Below are 20,001 nucleotides of genomic sequence, written 5' to 3' on the forward strand. Positions count from 1 at the left end.
TAAAGAAATACCAGAATCCTATGATAAACTGTCAGTTTGACAAAACACACACATATATATATATATATATATATATATATATATATATATATATATAGATATATATAGATATATATAGATATATATGTATATGTATATATATATATATATATATATATATATATTAAGAGAAAGAAAAACACTTTGTTATAAAAATATAGATACAGAGAAATGTATGATAGATTACATAGATGGATAGTTAAATGGATACTTAGAGGTTTATTAGAATGCATACACAAAAAATGTATCATCTTTGTTAAGGATTATATGGAGGATATACTCACCTTAAAAAAGACTAGCAGATGCATTGCCAAATTAGAGGCAACTTGAAAGAAGGGTGGCCACAGTGGTGCAGTGGTTAGCATTACCACCTCACAGCAAGAGGCTCTCTGGTTTGATCCTCAGCTGGGGTGTCTTCTATGTGGAGTCTGTATGTCCTTCCTATGGTCACGTGTGTGTGCTCCGGTTTCCTCCCAAAGACATGTTGTAGGTGAATTGGACACTCTAAATTGGTCCTTGACATGAGTGCCTACACTTTCTGCTCATTAGCTTCCCAAGATTCATTGGAAAAGTAATGAGGAGGAATGACTGGTTATATTAAACACTGTAGGTGAGATATGCAGGTGGGGGGATAGCTGTAGATGTTTGCAGTAATGTGAGATAAGTATTATTTTTTTGCTCTGGCAGGCAACCAGACATAATATTACTCAACAACTGCAGGCTGGGTGAAGGGGTAGTGCAGCATAGCTGTTACTGATTTTGAAGAATGTTTCTGATTTTGCCTTATATTTTTCTCCTGTCACTCACAAAACTTTTCATTTTCTGGCAAATTACTGAGGGTTACAGTCAGTCAATAATGCAGACGTTGGAGTTTCATACTTATTCTATCAAAAACTGTATGTTGATGCAAAGCCTGTTCCTCTGAGATCTTTTTGAGTGAATTACAGTAATATTTAAAGAAATATTTAAAATTTGTCCCTGATATTGAGATTTAGTTGCTCATTATTTTTGGCTTTGTCCCTGATTCTTAAACAAAGAGGTTGAGATCAATTGACTGCAGGCTGTTTGGGAATGAAAGCACCTTCTTGTTTGCTTAAGGACATTTTGTTGATTTTGCAGACTATACCTCACTTTGCCCTTGTTTTGATCTGTGCCTTTTCTGTCAAGTCATTGAGGATGCAGTCACTGAATGGAGGGGGGGGGGGAATGCTGGTTGTTGATGAAAGCAGCATAGCCTCTTAATGCTTCATTAATTTAAGATCTGACTTCACAGCATTAGTATACATTTGTATGAAATACATTGGAATATTTATTTTCTGGCAACTGAATGAAAGTTGAATTTGTACCTGATATCACAGAATGTCCGTGATTTTGTTTTATTTTATCCTTTCTTCATCAGGTTAGATTCAGAGAAGAGTTGAGGTGTTATTTCTGCTACTATGGCTAATGTTGCCAGGGAATTGGGCAAATTCTTCTTCACTTTTTGACTTTTTGATAAATGACATGAAATATTTTATATCTACCTAAGCTACCATCAACTCAAGCAGATAAGACCTTAGTTTATCATGTCATCTAAAGGACAACACACTCAGGAGTGCAGCATTCCCATAATGCTGCACTATACTGACAGCAATCCAACCACTGGAGTGGGAAGAGAACCCATAGCCATTTGGTCTTCCAGCCTCAAAGGCCATCATTATACCTGTTGTGCCACTGACACTTCCAAAGGCTTTCTATATGCAGACTTATAATGAAATGTGAAAAACACAGGACAGCCAACAAAGAATAATGTATATGAAAACTGTGTTAAAACATCATAGTCCACTGAAACTCTACAGTTTAATACATTCCTTACACACTGTGCAGAATGTGCTCCAACTATACATCTTTTTTTTCTCCATTTTAAACTATATGATGTAAAATATGGGGTTATTTTGGAGTTATTCTTGCCTTCTGTTTGGTTACATAGCTTAACCCTGTTGACTAAACCACAGCAGGTTTGAATAATTCTGTGCATACCTCACATCTTCAACAAATGGTGATGCTATATCATACAAGAAGGAATAATTGGTAATGGCTTAGGGAGCAGGCTGATGTCTTTGTGGAAATAGTTGGCCCATTATCCCACTTGAAAAACTGGCTGGCATATTTTTGGTCCATGCGTAATAAAATATGTGGTTTGCTATCAAATAACTGAGGATTGTAGTGACTAAATGATGAAAAGCATTTGACTTTTCATATCCTTCAGAAAAAGCATGCTATGCAGAAAATGTATAACTTGAGCACTAATCCAAGCATTCTTTAAAGTATTCAATTGTATTTATTACTGCTTGGTAGTAACTTGATTAAAGTGTAGCTATCATTCTAAGTCTTTTGGATTAAGCCCTTGGGCTTCAGGCCAGTTGTTTTAAATTAGGAAGGTTTGTGGCCTACACTGTGGTGGCAGGACAGGTAGCTTACATCCTTCTAGGTTGGGAACTGCTGATTGAGGGCTCATTGTCTGTTATTCTAAAAGTGTATTAGTTCTGGTTTAAGCACTTGGGTTTCAGGCCAGTTATTTTACATTAAGAAGGTTCGTGGTCTGCACTCTTGTGGGAGGAGAGGCTGGACTCTGCCCTTCTGAGCTGGGAATTTCTGGTTAAAGGCTTATAGTGCCTGCATATTTAAACTGTTTCTTACTGAAATTGGTACACCTTGTTTGCTGTAGCATAGACTAGATCCAGGCCTGCTGAATCTAGCTTTGTTTGTATGCTTGTTGTTTCCCTGAAATGCTAATTCCACCTAAAACTTGGCTTTTCAGCGCTTCTGTGGATCCCTAGTGATATCTGCATTGCTTACTGTACTTATTTCCTTGTTTCACTTGAAAGAAAGTTACTGTTTGTCGTTTTTGCATTTAAGTTACCTGTAACACATTGCATTTAAGTTACCTGGCACTTGCTCACTAAAGCAATTATATAAGTCAGCACTAAAAAATTAAAAGCACTACACCCTCACAAACTCCCCTTGTGTACCTTGTTCCCCATTGGCCCTTTTTTCAATTATAAAGGAATTCCCAATACTATTCTAGCATGTCCACAGGTCAGTTGTCAATCTCCTCTCCGGTCCAGCTGGTGAATCTGGGAATCTTGAGGCAATGTTACAACTGCCTCATGTACACAGACAACCCTCTCCTCCTCCCAACAAATTCCAACACATGTGAGAGATGCAACCATATAACCAAACTGGAGGCTAAGCTCTCTCAACTCAGTACTGGCGTAACCAGTCAGGAGGAGAAGGAAACCACACTCACTGCAATTCCAGTCTCACATAGACCTACCATGACAGCAAACCAAACACATAAACACACAAAAACATACTCGGAGGCTCTAAATAAAAATCTGCCTGAGCAGTAGAGACCTCCAAAGCAGACACCCAGGCAACCGCTACCCCAAAACAAAACACGTGCAACACATAGCTCACAAAGCCAGTGTGCCGAACAGTCACAGCCCTTAAGGCTAAACAACACACCTGATACACTTGTAATAGTCAGGCACACTGACATCCCGCTCACCAGGCTGAACAAGGAGAAGGTCACGGTGAGCTGCCTGTCGGGCGCTAGGATCCGCCACATAACACAAGCACTCAGGTCACTCCAAGGCAAGTAAAAATATGACTCAGTCATTGTCCATGCTGGTGTGAATGACCTGAGACGTACCCCCCTGGACTACATGAAAAGAGACCTGGAGGAGCTCTCTGAGCATGCAGTGTAGCCCAGGCCAGTATGACCCTGACCTTGAGTAGCATCTTACCCTCACCAAGAATGATGCCACAATATGAAGACAAGATGATCAATTTCAACAATTGGCTTAAGTATTGGTGTCATTCAAAGGGGATCCAATGCCTGTCAGCCTGGGATGACATGCTCGACAAGCCACGATGCTTCGCTAGGGATGGCTTGCACCTGTCGCCCCTGGGCTTTCGGATATTGGCAAAGGCTCTTGCTACCCCCGTAGTGCCTTTTTTAGGCAAGGCTCAAAACACAAACCCACTTCCATAGGTATAACAAGGGATAAGAAACTAAGAGTAATGCTACTCAACGCCAGAAGTCTAAACCTCAAGATGCACGCACTGGAAACTCTCCTTAGCATGGAGAACATCGATATCTGTGCAGTAACAGAAACCTGGTTCAAGGCTCCAGAGAGCACCCCAGCACTACCAGGTTATACCTCATAGTTTCATAGTTTCATAGTATAGTACTAGGCTATCTGCCCTGGGGCATTTGTAAGCCTAGCCATAGTGATGTGGCTTTTGCCACCCCATGAAATGGTACAAAAATGTACAGAATAAATCTAGAATACTGTGCCTCTGTCTAGTAGTGACACAGTGAAGGTCCCCTTATATAATAGAATTAGTTTACTGTGCCCCTGTCTAGCAGTGACACAGATGTGACCCCTGGGGTAAACTTACGATCTCCCATCCACTCATCAAGATTTCTCTTGAAGAGAGTCCGTGAGGGGCTCTGCCTAATACGAACTGGGATCCTGTTCCAAAGCATGGGAAGCCTCTGGGTTATGAATCTATCCATCCAGCATGTCCTATTCATACTTGTGCCGAGGTTTAAGTCTTTAGCTCTCGTGGTCCTGATGGATTTGGATTTTTTGAGGTGGAGCATGTCCATCAGATCCTGATTGGACATGGCCTTGTACGTCAGGCAGAGATCACCTCTGAGCAGGCGGTATGCTACTGAATAGAGCTGAAGTTTCTTTAGTCTGGCAGAATAAGACATATGTTGGAGACCCTTGATCCTTTTGGTGAGGTACTTTTGTGGTCTCTCCAGCTGTTGCAAGTGCCGGGTGAGGTACATACCAAATGGGGCATTGTACTCAATCATGGGTCTGATGAGGGAGGAATATAGGGGTACAATGACATCCCTGGATCTGGATGTGAAACCCTTCATGATGAGGCGTGCAAGGTAGAATATTTTTCTAACCACTTTGGCAACATGGGTGTCAAATGAGAGGTCACTGTCTACTTGGGTTCCTAGGTCTCTGATTACTTTTTCCGTACTCAGTGGGTTGCTGTCTATGTGACAATTTGTGGGTACTTTGTTTTTTCCAAAAGGGATGACTATACATTTTTTGGCATTTAGTTTAAGGCCGTGACTACGGCACCCAGTTGTCCATTTCAGTGAGGCCTTTTTGTAGGATGTGTGTATCTGCTGGTGTATCGACTATGCCACCTAGTTTGCAGTCATCTGTGAAGTTTGTCAGCCACAGCCCTCCCATGTTTGTTTTAACATCTGAGAAATAAATGCCGAACAAGAGGGGTCCCAGGACAGATCCCTGTGGGACACCACTTGTGACTGGCTTTGAGTTTGACATTGCTCCATTGATTTTAACTTTATGGGTTCTGTCCTTTAGCCAGTTTGCAACCCATCTAGTGACATAAGGGTTTACTTTTAAGCTGTTTAGCTTATCTATGATGCCTGAGTGGGGTATTGTGTCGAAGGCCTTAGCCAAGTCCAGGTATGCTGTATGGACTGCTTTGCCCTCATCAATGGCTCTAGTGACTGTTTTGAAAAAGTCAACCAGGTTTAAAAGGCAGGATCTGCCCTTTACAAAGCCGAACTGGGTGGGGTCAAGCATCTGTAGGTCCCCTATGTCTCAGTTTATGAGTTCCATAATGATTCTTTCCATAGCTTTGCAGACCAGGCTAGTCAAGCTTATGGGGTGGTAGTTTCCAGGGTCTGTAGAGGCACCCCTTGTGGAGTGGGACCACTGTTGCTGTACGCCAGTGTTCAGGTACATATCCCGAAGTAAGGCTAAGGTTAAATAGCATTTTTATGTGTTGGTTTAGCTCCTCTTGGAGTTCACGTAACACGCACCCCGGGATACCGTCAGGTCCCATTGATGCTGTGTTTTTTGCTTTGTTTAGGGCGGTTCTCACTTGGACATCTGAGATGACAGGGAGATTACATTCAGCTGGGATAAGTATTTCTCTTTTGGGGGTGAAGGAGGTGAGAAATTTGCACTGAACCTGTCAGCCAGAATGTTAGCAATATCTGTGGGTTCAGTGTATTTTTTGTTGTTGTGAACCAACTCTGAGCATGTCTGAGGGTTTCCGCCCAGGTTTCTAACATAGCTAAAGAAGGCTTTGTGGTTATCTTTAGTGTTCTTAGCGATTTTTCTCTCAAAGTTTGCCTTGGATGTTTTTATGAGAGAACGTAGTTTTTGCTAATGTTGATCAGAGATGTCTTCCCTTCATGGGATTTCGCTCTGATGTGCAGTAGCTTCCTTCTTTTGTTATACAATTTGTTTATGGCTGAGGTCCACCAGACAGGATGCTTACATTTGGTGGAGAGGGACTTGGATTTGTTTGGGATTGCATGATCCATGCATTCTTGGAGATGTCCATAGAAAGCATTTGTGAAGGATTCGGCATTGTGGGATGTGGTATCCACTGGCACAGTGGGCTTAAAGGATACTATCTCAGTCTTAAGAAGAGTAAAGTCTGCTTTTGAGAGGTTTTTCACTGTGGTCTTTTGTGCTGGGGGTGGAGGTGGGATATGTATATCCATGGTGATTAGTTTGTGGTCAGATCTCACTAGTGAGGGGTATACTTCCGGTGTGGAGCATTTTGTCCCCATGTTTGTGATGATCAGGTCTAGTATATTATCTCCCCTAGTGGGAGAGGTGACTAGTTGTTCCAGTGCATTTGAATTTATGAATTCCAGGAACCTTTGGGCTAGGGTATTAGGGCTAGAATAATGTACCCAATCTATGTTTGGGTAGTTGAAGTCTCCCAGTATGATTGTATTTTGTGATACATTCATATCCTCCAATGTCTTCAGGAAGGCTGAGTGGGGTTCTTGAGATTGGGAGGGTGGTCTGTAACATGCTACCAGTTGTATAGCAGTTTTGCCTATGGTTAGTTGCACCTGTATGGTCTCTGATGCTTCATGTGTTGCTACTAACCTGGAGGTGTGGGTGTCCTTTATAAATATGGACACTCCCCCTCCCTTTGTGGTTCGGCCTGGGTTTTGGGGCCGACAAGCATGATACGAGGTATAGCCTGGTAGCACTGGGGTGCTCTCAGGAGCCTTGAACCAGGTTTCAGTTACTGCACAGACTTCAATGTTCTCCATGCTGAGGAGTGCATCAAGTGCCTGCATCTTGACATTTAGACTTCTGGCGTTGAGCAGCATTACCCTTAGTTTTTTTTCCATTTTTGTTTTCTAAGGAGGTGGGTTTGTCTTTTGAGCCTTGCCTAAAAAAGGCACTATGGGGGTGGCAAGAGCCTTAGCCAATATCCGGAAGCCCAGTGGTGACAAGGTGTAAGCCATCCCTTGCGAAGAAGCGTGGCTTGTCCAACATATCATCCCAGGCAGACAGACATTGGATCCCCTTAGAATGACACCAGTACTTGAGCCAATTGTTAAAGCTGATCATCTTGTCTTTGTATTGTGGTATCATTCTTGGTGAGGGCAAGATGCTGCTCAGAGTCAGGGTCATACCAGCCTGGGCTACATAATCAGAGAGCTCCTCTATGTCTCTTTTCATGTAGTCCAGGGAGGTACGTCTCAGGTCATTCACACCAGCATGGACAATGACGGAGTCATATTTGTACTTGCTTTGGAGTGACCTGAGTGCGTGTGTTATGTGGCGGATCCTAGCTCCCGATAGACAGCTCACAGTCACCTTCTTCTTGTTCAGCCTGGTCAGTGGGACATCAGTGTGTCTGACTATGGAGTCACCTATTACTAGTGTATCAGGCAAGTGGGACATCAGTGTGTCTGACTATGGAGTCACCTATTACTAGTGTATCATACCATGCTTTTCGGCCCCAAAACTTGGACCGAACCACAAAAGGAGGGGGAGTATCAATATTCGTAAAAGATACCCACACCTCCAGGTTGGTGACACAGCACGAAGCATCAGAAACTATCCATGTGCAACTAACAGTGGGTAAAACTGCCTTCCAGTTTATAGCCTGCTACAGGCCACCCTCCCAAACCCAGGAACCCCACTCGGCCTTCCTGAGAACACTGGAAAATATGAAGGTCTCTCCAAACACCATTATATTGGGCGACTTCAACTACCCAACACCCTAGCCCAAAGGTTCCTAGAATTTATAAACTCAAATGCTATGGAACAACTTGTTACCACTTCCGCAAGAGGGGAAAACATACTGGACCTGATCATCACCAACATGGGGACTCTATGCTCCAGACCAGAAGTGTATCCCCCACTGGTAAGATCAGACCATAAACTAATCTCACTGGATATTCACATCCCGACCCCACCCCCTGCCCAGAAAACCACAGAAGCAAATTTTACATTCCTCAAAACCGAGGTGGAATCCTTCAAAGCCCCCGGGCCTGTGGAAAATACGGCCCAGACCGCAGAATCCTTTATAAATGCATTCTATGAACACCTTCAGGAATGCATGGATCATGCAATCCCAAATAAAACCAAGACCCAATCCTCCAAAGGCAGACGTCCTGTCTGGTGGACCCCAGCCATAAACAAACTATACAATTGAAGGAGGAAGCTACTACATGATAGAGCAAAATCCCAAAAAGGGAAGGCATCTCTGATCAGTATTAGCAAAAAACTACGGGCATTCATAAAATCATCTAAGGCCAGCTTCGAGAGAAAAATTGCACAGGACACTAAGGATAATCACAAGGCTTTCTTTAGTTATGTTAGGAACCTGGGTGGGAATTCCCAGATATGCTCAGAATTAGTCCAAAATGACAAAAAATACATGGAACCCACAGACATTGCCAACATCCTAGCTGACAGGTTCAGCCAAACTTCTCCCCCCCCTCTCCACCAAAAGGGCAAATATCTATCCCAGCAGAGTGCTGCCCCCCTGACATCTCAGATGCTCAGGTAAGAGCCGCCCTCTCCAAAGCAAAAAACACAGCATCAATGGGACCAGACGGTGTCCCGGGCTGTGTCCTACATGAACTCCAAGAAGAGCTAAACCCAAACATAAAACTACTGTTCAATCTCAGCCTTACTACAGGATATGTACCTAAAGAGTGGCGTACAGCAACAGTGGTCCCTCTCCACAAAGGTGGTGCCTCAATGGATCCTGGAAACTATTGCCACATAAGCCTGACTAGCTTGGTCTGCAAAGCTATGGAAAGGATCATCATGGACTTCATAAATAAAGATATTGGGGACCTACAGACACTGGATCCTACCCAGTTTGGCTTTGTTAAGGGCAGATCCTGCCTCTTAAACCTGGTCGATTTCTTTGAAACAGTCACCAAGGCCATTGACGAGGGGAAGGTGGTCCACACAGCCTACCTGGACCTCGCAAAAGCCTTCGATACAATACCCCACGGGCATTATAGATAAGCTCACCAGCTTAAATATAAACCCCTATGTCACTAGATGGGTTGCAAACTGGCTCAAGGACAGAACCCACATGGTTAGAATTCCTGGAGCCATGTCAGACTCCAAACCAGTTACAAGTGGCGTCCCACAAGGCTCAATCCTGGGACCTCTCTTGTTTGGTATATATTTCTCGGAGGTACAGGCCAACATGGAAGGACTGTGGCTGACCAAGTTCGCAGATGACTGCAAACTGGGTGCCATAATCGACTCTCCAGCCAACACAAGCATCCTCCAAAAGGGCCTCATAGAAACAGACAACTGGTGCCAGAGCCATAGCCTCAAACTAAATGCCAAAAAGTGTATAGTCATCCCCTTTGGCAAAAACAAAGTGCCCACAAATTACCACATAGGTGGTAATCCATTAAGTACAGAAGAAGTAATTAGGGACCTGGGGACCCAAGTTGATAGCAATCTCTCATTTGACAACCACGTGGCCAAAGTGGTTAGAAAAACATTTTATATAACCCACCTAATCATGAAGGGATTCACATCTAGATCAGGGGAGGTCATCGTGCCTCTTTACTCATCCCTCATCAGGCCCATAATTGAGCACAATGCCCCTTTTGGGATGTACCTTACCAGACACCTGCAGCAACTGGAAATACCCCAAAAGTACCTCAGCAAGAGGATCAAAGGGCTCAAACAGATGCCATATGCTGCCCGGTTAAAGAAACTCCAGCTCTACTCAGTGGCATACCACCTGCTCAGAGGTGATCTGTGCCTGACGTATAAAGCCATGTCCAACCCGGAATTAATGGACATGCTGCACCTCACAAAATCCAAATCCCATCGAGCTACGTGCTCGAGAGACTTGAACCTCAGCACTGAAATAAATAGGACATGCTGGAGGGACAGATTCATAACCCAGAGGCTCCCTTCACTCTGGAATAAAATCCCAGTCCAGGTTAGGCAGAGTCCCTCATTGACTCTCTTCAAGAGGAATCTTGATGAGTGGATGGGAGATCGTAGGTTTACCCCGGGTATCACTTCTGTGTCACTGTTAGACAGAGGCACAGTATACTAACCTCGAAAAAGGGCATAGCAAAATTAATTTAAAATGGGTGGCGAAAGCCAAACACACTCTGGCTAGGCTTATAAATGCCCTAGGGCAGATAGCCTAGTATGAACCTATGAACTTATGAACCTATAATGTGCATTTGTATGAAATAAATTGGAATACTTGTGGCCATTTATGTCAAACAAAGATTTCAACTGCTCCTGATTTCACAGAATGCCCAAGTTTGCACATATTCTTGGTCCATTCCTCTTAAAATCTGAGGCTTCTGGCATATCATTGCTGACTACAGTCACTAAATAATGACAGAAATATTAATTTCAGACTTCATATCCTTAAGAAAATGCATGCATGCTAATGCAAAAAAAAAATTATTCTAGCAACATACTAAGCATGTAAGAGAAATATGTCTCTGATTTTATGCCCTCATCCCCCATTACACTTTTGGCATTGCCCCTTATTCATGTGCTAAAAAGCTGAAACGTATCCTCTTTTACCACAGTCAGATGACATGTACCCAACATAGTGTCTATAAATGCTGAGAAAAGGTGTGGGCTATATGCAGATAAAAGTAACTAATCCTCTTGTTTGCTAAGTTTAAACAGTCTGTCTTTGCAGGTCTAGTGTGCATTTGCATAAAATACATTTAATATTTAGTGACTTTCTGATATCTGAAGGGTACACAGTCAACAATGGGTTATAATGATTATAAGGAGAAAAGCTGATTCTGGCTGTCATGATCAGGTAAATCTATCATTATTCTGGCTTTGAAGAACCGGTCTGCATTTATGAAATGCAAGTTAGGATACTTTCTTGCGGTTATTCTTTCTGAATCCTAAGTGGATGTTTAACGTTTATACAGTCAAGTGACCCTAATTAGTGGGTATAGACATTGGTAGAATATAATGACAGCAGTTTAAATGATCTTAAATCAGGAAGGTGAATCAAAAAGTACCAAAAGAATATGAACATTTATGCATAGCCCCCCCCAAAAAAAAAAAATTATGTAGATGGTCAAAAGTGTGCTTAATGGACCACTGACTGTTATGGTCAGTAGCAACTGCTCTGCATAAGATTTCATGGTAATAGGACTATAGCCTTAACATAGTGTACCCTTCTGGAAGAGTCTTGCCAGCCTAAAATAAGGAAATGCCTAAGTCCCCCTTCCCCACCATCCTGCAGCAAATGGATACTGTTAAGTTAAGCATGAAGCCTTTCAATTAGGTAAAAGGGCTTTCAGGCTACAAAAAGAGATTCTAAACAGGCTGTATTTCTGTCCCCTGGACTTTACGAAACCTGAGTGTTCTCAGTTTTGGAGGTACAACCCCACATCTATCCTGGCTTAACAATGCTGGGGCACACACCTATAGAGATTCTTGGTTTTAATCCACATCAAGACTGGGGAATGCCATTGGTAGGCTAACATAAATAAATAAACAAACACAACTGCCTTTGTCATTAAATATGACAGTGTATTGGGGTGCCTTAGTCTCTAACTACAGGATAAATACTGGATCAGCTCCAGGATGGCAGGTGGCTCTCACTGTTTGCAATCTAGAGGAGGCACCAATGTCATGTGAACAAATAATGTTTTTAAATAAAAAGAAAGTCACTGCCAGTTTCATGCTCTAAAAATGAAGACAGGATGTTTATGAACAACCATGAGGCATCATCAGTTAAAGTTGTAGACACCTTACTACATCATATATGACAGACATAAGTGAAAAAAGTGAGCTGCTGAAATGCTGGAGTCCAACAAGAGATAACAATGCTTTAACAACACTCCACACACTGGGCACTTGATGTGCTGAATTCATCTCAGTCTTTATGCTTATATGAAACCAAATTATGAAACAAGAAACAAAAGTGAGTATTTGGGCATCATTTTTTCATGTGTTCTCTAAGGGTCAAGATGCTGATTTTATTAAATATAAATAGTTTATTACATTTTCAGGTGTGATCGTTTTTATTTGGAGGTTAGACATTTTCATGACATCCCTAATATATTTCACTCGTAAGCATACAATGATATAGTAAGTCGCTTACCGCTTCCACTTCTGCAGGGTCATACCAGACATTAATGTACGGATGCTGCAGAGCTTCATCCACTGATATTCTCTTCGCTGGGTCAATGACCAACATCTTTGACAAAAGGTCTCTGGCTTGGCTTGCTGGTGGGACAAGAAGAAAGAAAGCTCTCTTACATAACTATTTCAGTGTTTTGACTCATCTCTGTGGGTATGTGCACACTTATTCATGTACATGTGAGATGTGCTGTTAAACAGTGTTCACATCCGGTATTCATAGTCAGTAAAACTGCAACCAAATTGCCATGCAGTTATAAGCAGAGTTTTCACTGAAATGCAATGTATTGATTCACAGTGATCTAAATTCCCTAAAGGGCAGCATCTTATTACCCAGGAATTCGCATGTCTGTGAATCACTCAACAATGAAGCTTGAGCACATGTGCAACAGTGCACAGGGCTGGTAGCAGGAGAAACACATACAGGCACTGACCATTTTACTGTCCCAGCACTGACACACACACAAACACACACACACACACTCACTCTAGCCATTCACCCACAGACAGTGATGGATCCCTCTCACAATGTCCTAGTACAGAGAAACAAACACACACAGCCTAGCATTCATAATAGCCATTCAGGCCTAGACACTAATGAACCCACTCACACAGTCATATACAAGCGTGCCGCACTTGCGCGCGCACACACACACACACACACACACACACACACACACACACACACACACACACACACGAGCATGCGCGCGCACATACAGTGTCAGACTGACATATACACGCACAAACTTATATTCATAGACAACACGACATTTCTGTCAGCTGTGGGGACAGGATGAAATGGCTCAAATTCACCCTGCACAGATTCTCAGCACTGGAAGGCACAGGTGTTCAGCATAAAACTGCGGCATACACTCAGTACTTTTGAAACATAGTCCTGACCCATACTTGTGTAGTTCGGGTGTCTATAATATCCCAAACTACATAAGTATTTATACTTGGCAGTGTGGTGGTAAAGTTATTTACACAGAACTTACTCACACAGTGCCACATTTCCATGCAGTGCCCCAAAACACAATACCTAGAGTACACAGTGGTAACACTAGGCAGTCTGGGGGTGTATGAATTAGAATGATCTTCAAAGTACGAAAGACCATTTCTGCTCATCTTAGAAAATTCACAACTAGTTATGAATACCAGTCTATGTTAGAAGAAAGATTGTAAGAGAAGCCATTATTTGTATACATTAGTTATTCTTAAATATTCACAGTAACATAAATTATATATTACATTTTCAAATAAGCCCCTCTGGAATTTTTAACAGTTTGTTTTTATACAAACAGCATGATGTAGGGCTCTCTTCACAAATACCAACATCTCATAGTCCTTTTAAATTGGAGTAAAGTACACAACATTCAAGTAGAAGTTTATACACTAATCAAGGCATACAGAAAATTCAGTCCCAAATGTCCTCAAAAAACACTGACTACCTGAGCAAAATCAAAATAAAATGGTCCTGATTCCAAAAGATTTGCTGTCAGTAAAAGTGACCACTTACACTGACAGCAAGCTGAGAGTAGGTGTTCTGGGATCTTGTCCTTGTAGTAAACCAGTTTATAGTAGGCCTTACACCGAAGTAAGTCACTTGCACTGAGACCAGGTCTTTTGGAATCAGGGCAGATTTACACTGAGAGCAATTCTTTTGGAATCTGGCCGAATGTCAGACTTTAAGTTAAAAAGCAGCACAGCTTCTGCACCTGTGCTAATTCAGGCATGTAAGTAATATGCATATTGTTTAGGTCTGTACATATTAATTTTTAAGTGGAAACTGTTGCCAAGTAAACATCAGAAATTACTGCCTTAAAGTGTTGCAATTTACAATGAAATATGTTACTGTATGTAAGAGTTGCATTACTTCTCTTAACCTTGGAATATTCAGAGAAATCAGCCAAAAATGCAACTAAGTATAACTAAACAATGTATGAAGCAGAATGTATCTAAATAACTGGTCTGCATAACGAATGCCTCCATCTAATAATATGCAACAGACAAAATAACACATTTCTCTTACAACATTGTAGGCACTTTAATCAGAAGTACAACAACACCCATCCCAAGTTATTAATGATGAGACAATAGACAACTGGGAGGCTCAAACCCACTGTTATCACCATATGGAATCAAATAGGCAAAATCTTAGCATATTGGGCCACTTTTACAATCCAACTAAAGCCTGTCATCATGCACACAGTAATGGAATCAGACAAAGTATACTAAGAAAGAGGGTGTGCTACAGAAATGTACAGATATATTGAGAAAATGCAGCTCATACTTATTTGTTCCTTAAAAGGGTTCCTATTACCTGATCGAACATTTAGGTTAGCGAATACCTAAACGTCGATCTGGTAATAGTGAAAGCAAAAAACCACGAACAGACGATTTAACGCAGGGAAGGAATTCCCTTGGCCGTTACACGGGCTTTGCCCCTTTCCCCACTGTAGAGCGATCTCGGAGTTGGTATATTTAGTTGGGGGGGGGGGGTTTACATTTTTTTTTAATTTTACGGTCGAGGGAATTCATTCCCTACGTTAAATCGTCCGTTCGCTGTTTTAATTTTCGATATTACCAGTTCGATGTTTAGGTATCCGCTAACCTAAATGTTCGATCGGGTAATATAGACGCCCTTAAAATACTAGAAGTATCCAACACTTTTGCGTTGAACTTATCTCTAATTCTACCTCCTCCTCCTCTGACCCTGAAGACATTTCTAACATTCTTGCAGGCATATTCTCTTCCACATTCACCTCACCCACCCAACCACCTGACCCCACAGTCCCCCTCTCACAACCCCTACTAAAATCACTTTGGACTTCCTCCTTTTGGCAATTCTCAAAATTAAAAATACCAATTCCATGAATCCTGACAACATCTCTGGATGTCTGCTAAGAAGCATTGAGTCTCATCTAGCAAAACTCCACAGTCACCTGTTCCACTGTAGACTTTCCACTGGTCACATCACTTGTTTGTTTGTTGTTTGTCTTTCAGCTTTTTCCCGGTAAGGGGTCACCACAGCAGAACTCTGGCCTGCTAATGATTGGCAGTAGATTTTTATGAAACGATGAGGTGCCAGCTCGACACCCAACCTTCAACGTAGGCACGCCCATTTATGCACGCATGTCTTTTGAATGCATGCAGACTCCACACAGAAGGACATGCAGACTCCACACAGAAGGCACTCCCAAGCCACGCCGAGAATCAAACGGGAGAACCTCTTGCTGTGAGGTAACAATGCTACCGCCGTACCAATCCACTGGTCACATCACTAATGTGGAGAAATCAGCTGTTGTAGTGGCCTTGTATAAAGCTGGCCCCTCTTCTAACCCTGGAATTTACGGCCCTATTAGTCTAATGAGATTACCTGTAAAGCTATGGAATATATTATAGCTGATCTAATAAAGAATAACTGAGGTGACCTTATATCCTCGGATATGCACCTGTTTGGCTATGTAAAAGACAGATCATGCCTGCTCAACCTAGTTGACTTCTTTGAATTGGTTCTGCACACATGGATAATGGACTTACTGTCCACGCAGTCTACCTGGACCTTGCCAAGGCCTCCCGCACTATCCTACCATGTTCTGATTATTGACCCCATGCATACTTTGCTTGATAGGTACATGACTATCTGACAGAAACTGATTGGAGGATAGTTGTTATTCATAGAAATGTGTTACTGCTGTGAAGTATTAATAAAGATTTGAAAGCAGGCTGGCAACCAATTGTAGTTATGTTTGCCAAGTTCTTTCATACTTAGAGCAAGTTGGTACATCAATTTCATAGATTCATAGATCCATAGCTGCATTTTCAGCAGCATGTGATGCAGTCAAAACAGAAAGAAACTGATGCATCTCTGTTTACATGGAGAGCACTAAATCTGCCATACTATGTGATATGGTACAAAGACTGCCGTCTCCCCTACAGCAAGGCACAACATTTTTGATCTTTTGTTTGGTTTATATGATCTTATCTTCAGCCATCGAGCTTATGACCTACTAGCCTTCCTTCAAGCATCACTGCTGTAATCCCAAAATGAAATGTTCAACCTTCCATATAAGTCTCAGGATTACATTCGAATGAAATTAATGAATGATTCATTCTGACCATAAGGGGAAGCTTTTACTATAATCTTGAAATGACTGTACAGTGTCTTGGTCACTTTTGTTTTAAAATTATTGACATTAATGTTTAGCATTTTGTTCCCTGGTGTTAGCTCCCTCTCCTCCAGTAGTGCTTTTCTCAACAGTTCAAGTTTTCAAATGATTTATTTTTCTTGTAAGTTGTCATACCTTTTCAAGTTTTAAGGTAGCTTGTTTGAAGTCTATAAATGCAATGTTATTTTCAAAAATAGGTCAGATCAATGAGGTATAAATTGGTTTAATGACCTCCTTGCAGATACTACATATTGTATGTCCTTTAGAAATAAATGCGCAACAAATACATTTTTCTGAATCTTGAAGATAAAAACTGTTCAAAGTTTAAACTGCTGTCTGCTGTTATCCCTACTTTTTCAAAGATGTCTTCTTTATGATTTGGCCATATATTTTGGTAATTAAAACTATGTTGCCTTTGTGTCGAGTCTCATGGTGTTATATTTATTCACCAACATTAAAGGTGAGGTCATTAGTACTGCATCAGGTGCAGCATTTAGTGTAGAATGTCACAGAGTACTTCTGTAGCTTTTACTGAATAAATTCAGTTGTCCATATTTAATGGCCATCTGAAATTCAAACTGCATTGCAGAGTACAAATTATTGTAGGCAGTGGCCATATGCAAGGTTGTGAATGATTCTGAGGCACAGCATGGTCACTCAGTGGTCGATATTGTGAGGCAAATGTGCTTGCCAATGACAACATAATAACATGTAAATGAGGAATCCAATGCAAATGAACCACACTGATTATGCAAATGAGGGAAACCAAAATGGTGGACCTGTTCAGAAACATATAAAATGGTTGTGCTGTGCTGCAACGTATTCCAATTTTGAACTCAGACAGTCATGATGTACATAATGGAAGGCATGTTAGGAACAACAGCATCCATAGCAGAGCAGCATGTGTCAGGAGCTGCAGTGCGCACAGAGTTGTACATTATGGTCATACATGCCAAATGAGGAGGTACAGTTAGCACCTGAGATATCACCACTTTACAAACCACCAGAGTGTGTACCATTTCTGAGTAGTCAGGGAAATTCTAAGGGATCTAGTCAAACTGTGCTGCCAATACGAAGACTCAAGGAGAATTTGTGATAGTTCCATTCGTTTGGACACAGTGGTATGTGTAGCATTAACCATATTAGCTAAAGAGATCTTCCAGCAACCAGTGGTGGACACACTGAAGACACATTAACACAGACCACACATCACTTAACTTTGCTTTAACCTACTGGTTTCTCCTTGCCTCTTTTACTTCTCAACTTAGTGTCTGGATATAAAGCCTGTATATATATATATATATATATATATATATATATATATATATATATATATATATATATATATATATATATATATATATATATATATATTATGTGTGTACAAGTGACACCAATACTGTCTCAACAATGGTGACTTGGGATGGATTCATGTCAATCCATCAAAGGCAATTTCGATGAATGCAGATAAACCAAAACTACCTTCAGCAAACATAGAAACAATATTTTTGCAGGGAAAAGCCCCCCCCCCTGCACCCACACACCCTGGAATTATATATACCAACATCGTCATCACACAACAGTGGAGAAAAACTCAGTCTCCACTTTCACTGGTTTTGGCAAACTGGCTTTGGTTTCTTTGTGTTTGCTGAAAATGGCTTTAATAGGACTGACATGCTCCGGCTTATGCATGCGCCCAATCAGCTTACATCCAGAGTCTATCAGGGTCATGTACTTCAAGCAGACCAAATGGCAATGTCAATGTGTCTCGTGGATGCAGCTATGGTGGGATTTGCCTCCAGTGACATCAGCAGTAGTGTGTGCTCCCTGTCCCTATATGGACACTATATAGCTGGTGCACACCTCCAGCCAGTCATGAAGCATACTCACCATTTCCACAGGACTGTGGGTAGCAATCATGTATTACCTGGTCACTGACCTGCACATCTGCTTGTTAATTTGAGGTGCTGCTGCTATATCATGGACTGTCCTACAGTCATGGTTGTACTGCACCTCTCCCCTCTGTCTAGTATGGTGTGTATAAGCACTTTGGGAATGGTACACTTGTTAAATGTTGTGAGGAGAGGAGACACAGGTATAGCCCAGATAGAAGGCTCAGGTACAGGATGTCTGCCATGCACTAGTGATGCTGCTCAGTTTGCACAACTACAGGAACTCTGTATTGGTGGATGAATGTGTCACCCTTCTGCTGCAGTGTTGCACTCAGTACTGCTGTATCACTGCAGTGTGACTCTGGCATGCAGCCATCATTGTCAGCAGTAAATGCTCTGCTGATGCCAACCTTATGTTGCCTTGTTGTGCAGGACCCTCCATCAGTGGAATCTATGAAAACATCAACACATGTGACATCATTGTCAGCCCACACACATATGTCTCTGTAACTCCTTATGGCTAGCAAAGTAGTACACATGGAAACTGTGCTACAGAATATGTTGTAAGATATGCCATGCAGGGTGTTGCATTTGCATACCTGAGATTCCTGGAAGGAAAGATATGCAGGTGGGCCTTGGTCAATCCCTCGCTTTATTATGTTATACTTTGCCCTATAGTATGCGCTAGTGACATTACTAACCCAGTGCTTTGCCTGTGACTCATGGGTACTTGGTGCCACACAGCTTCCCCATCCAAGCTGCCCTTAGGTATCAGATGCCACTCTTCTTGTTGGTATGACTGCTACAATGCTCTGAATATTATGACTATACATATAGCTCATAAATGTTCTTAGATGCAATTTTTAATCATTCAGTGTGACTGCCCAGTTTACCACCTGGAAGTACAACAGATGCCAATTATCACCAGTTTTTTAATTTCTCCAAGTCTTTTGGGTTTCTAATACCATGGCAGGAATGGACCCCATTCCTAAGTCAAGGTGTAATTAAAGTTCATGAAATTAGTATTGTTTCAATCTTTGGTGTTAGCCAGAAGTGCTCTTTGCAGCACCCGCAATGTGCCCAGTAATGACTCCTCCTGCTCCTACTACTATTGGAACTGTCTGGGTGTCTTTCTTCCACATTGCCCTTGTTTCTATCTGCAAATCCTGGTGTTTTATGACTTTATGTATCTCTGTACATAAGACATTGTAGTCACTGGGTGCAGCAATTTCAATAATCAATGCAACTTTTATCTTCTTTTAATGTACTACTATATCTGGTTTTCTTGCATCTATTTTCTGAACTGTTGGCAATGGATGATCTCATGTGATATAAACTTTATCAATTTCTATGATGCTTTGTGGCTCGTTTCCAGTGTTTTTCAACTACTTCAGTATTATAATGTTCACACAA

General features: G+C 41.7%; 1 protein-coding gene across 6 annotated transcripts in view; it reads right to left on the reverse strand.

The window, feature by feature from the left end:
• Window positions 1–20,001, reverse strand: part of MAPK10 (mitogen-activated protein kinase 10) — a 2,349,270-nt gene that overhangs the window by 326,404 nt on the left and 2,002,865 nt on the right. For all 6 annotated transcript variants that reach the window (XM_044059145.1, XM_044059143.1, XM_044059144.1 and 3 more), the window contains exon 10: window positions 12,487–12,611. In XM_044059145.1, coding sequence (XP_043915080.1) covers window positions 12,487–12,611 — 125 coding nt within the window. The remainder of the gene's footprint in view (window positions 1–12,486; window positions 12,612–20,001) is intronic.

Source organism: Protopterus annectens, chromosome 17.part0, assembly GCF_019279795.1.
Source record: "Protopterus annectens isolate FY-2018-M chromosome 17.part0, PAN1.0, whole genome shotgun sequence".
Taxonomy (NCBI): Eukaryota; Metazoa; Chordata; order Ceratodontiformes; family Protopteridae; genus Protopterus; species Protopterus annectens.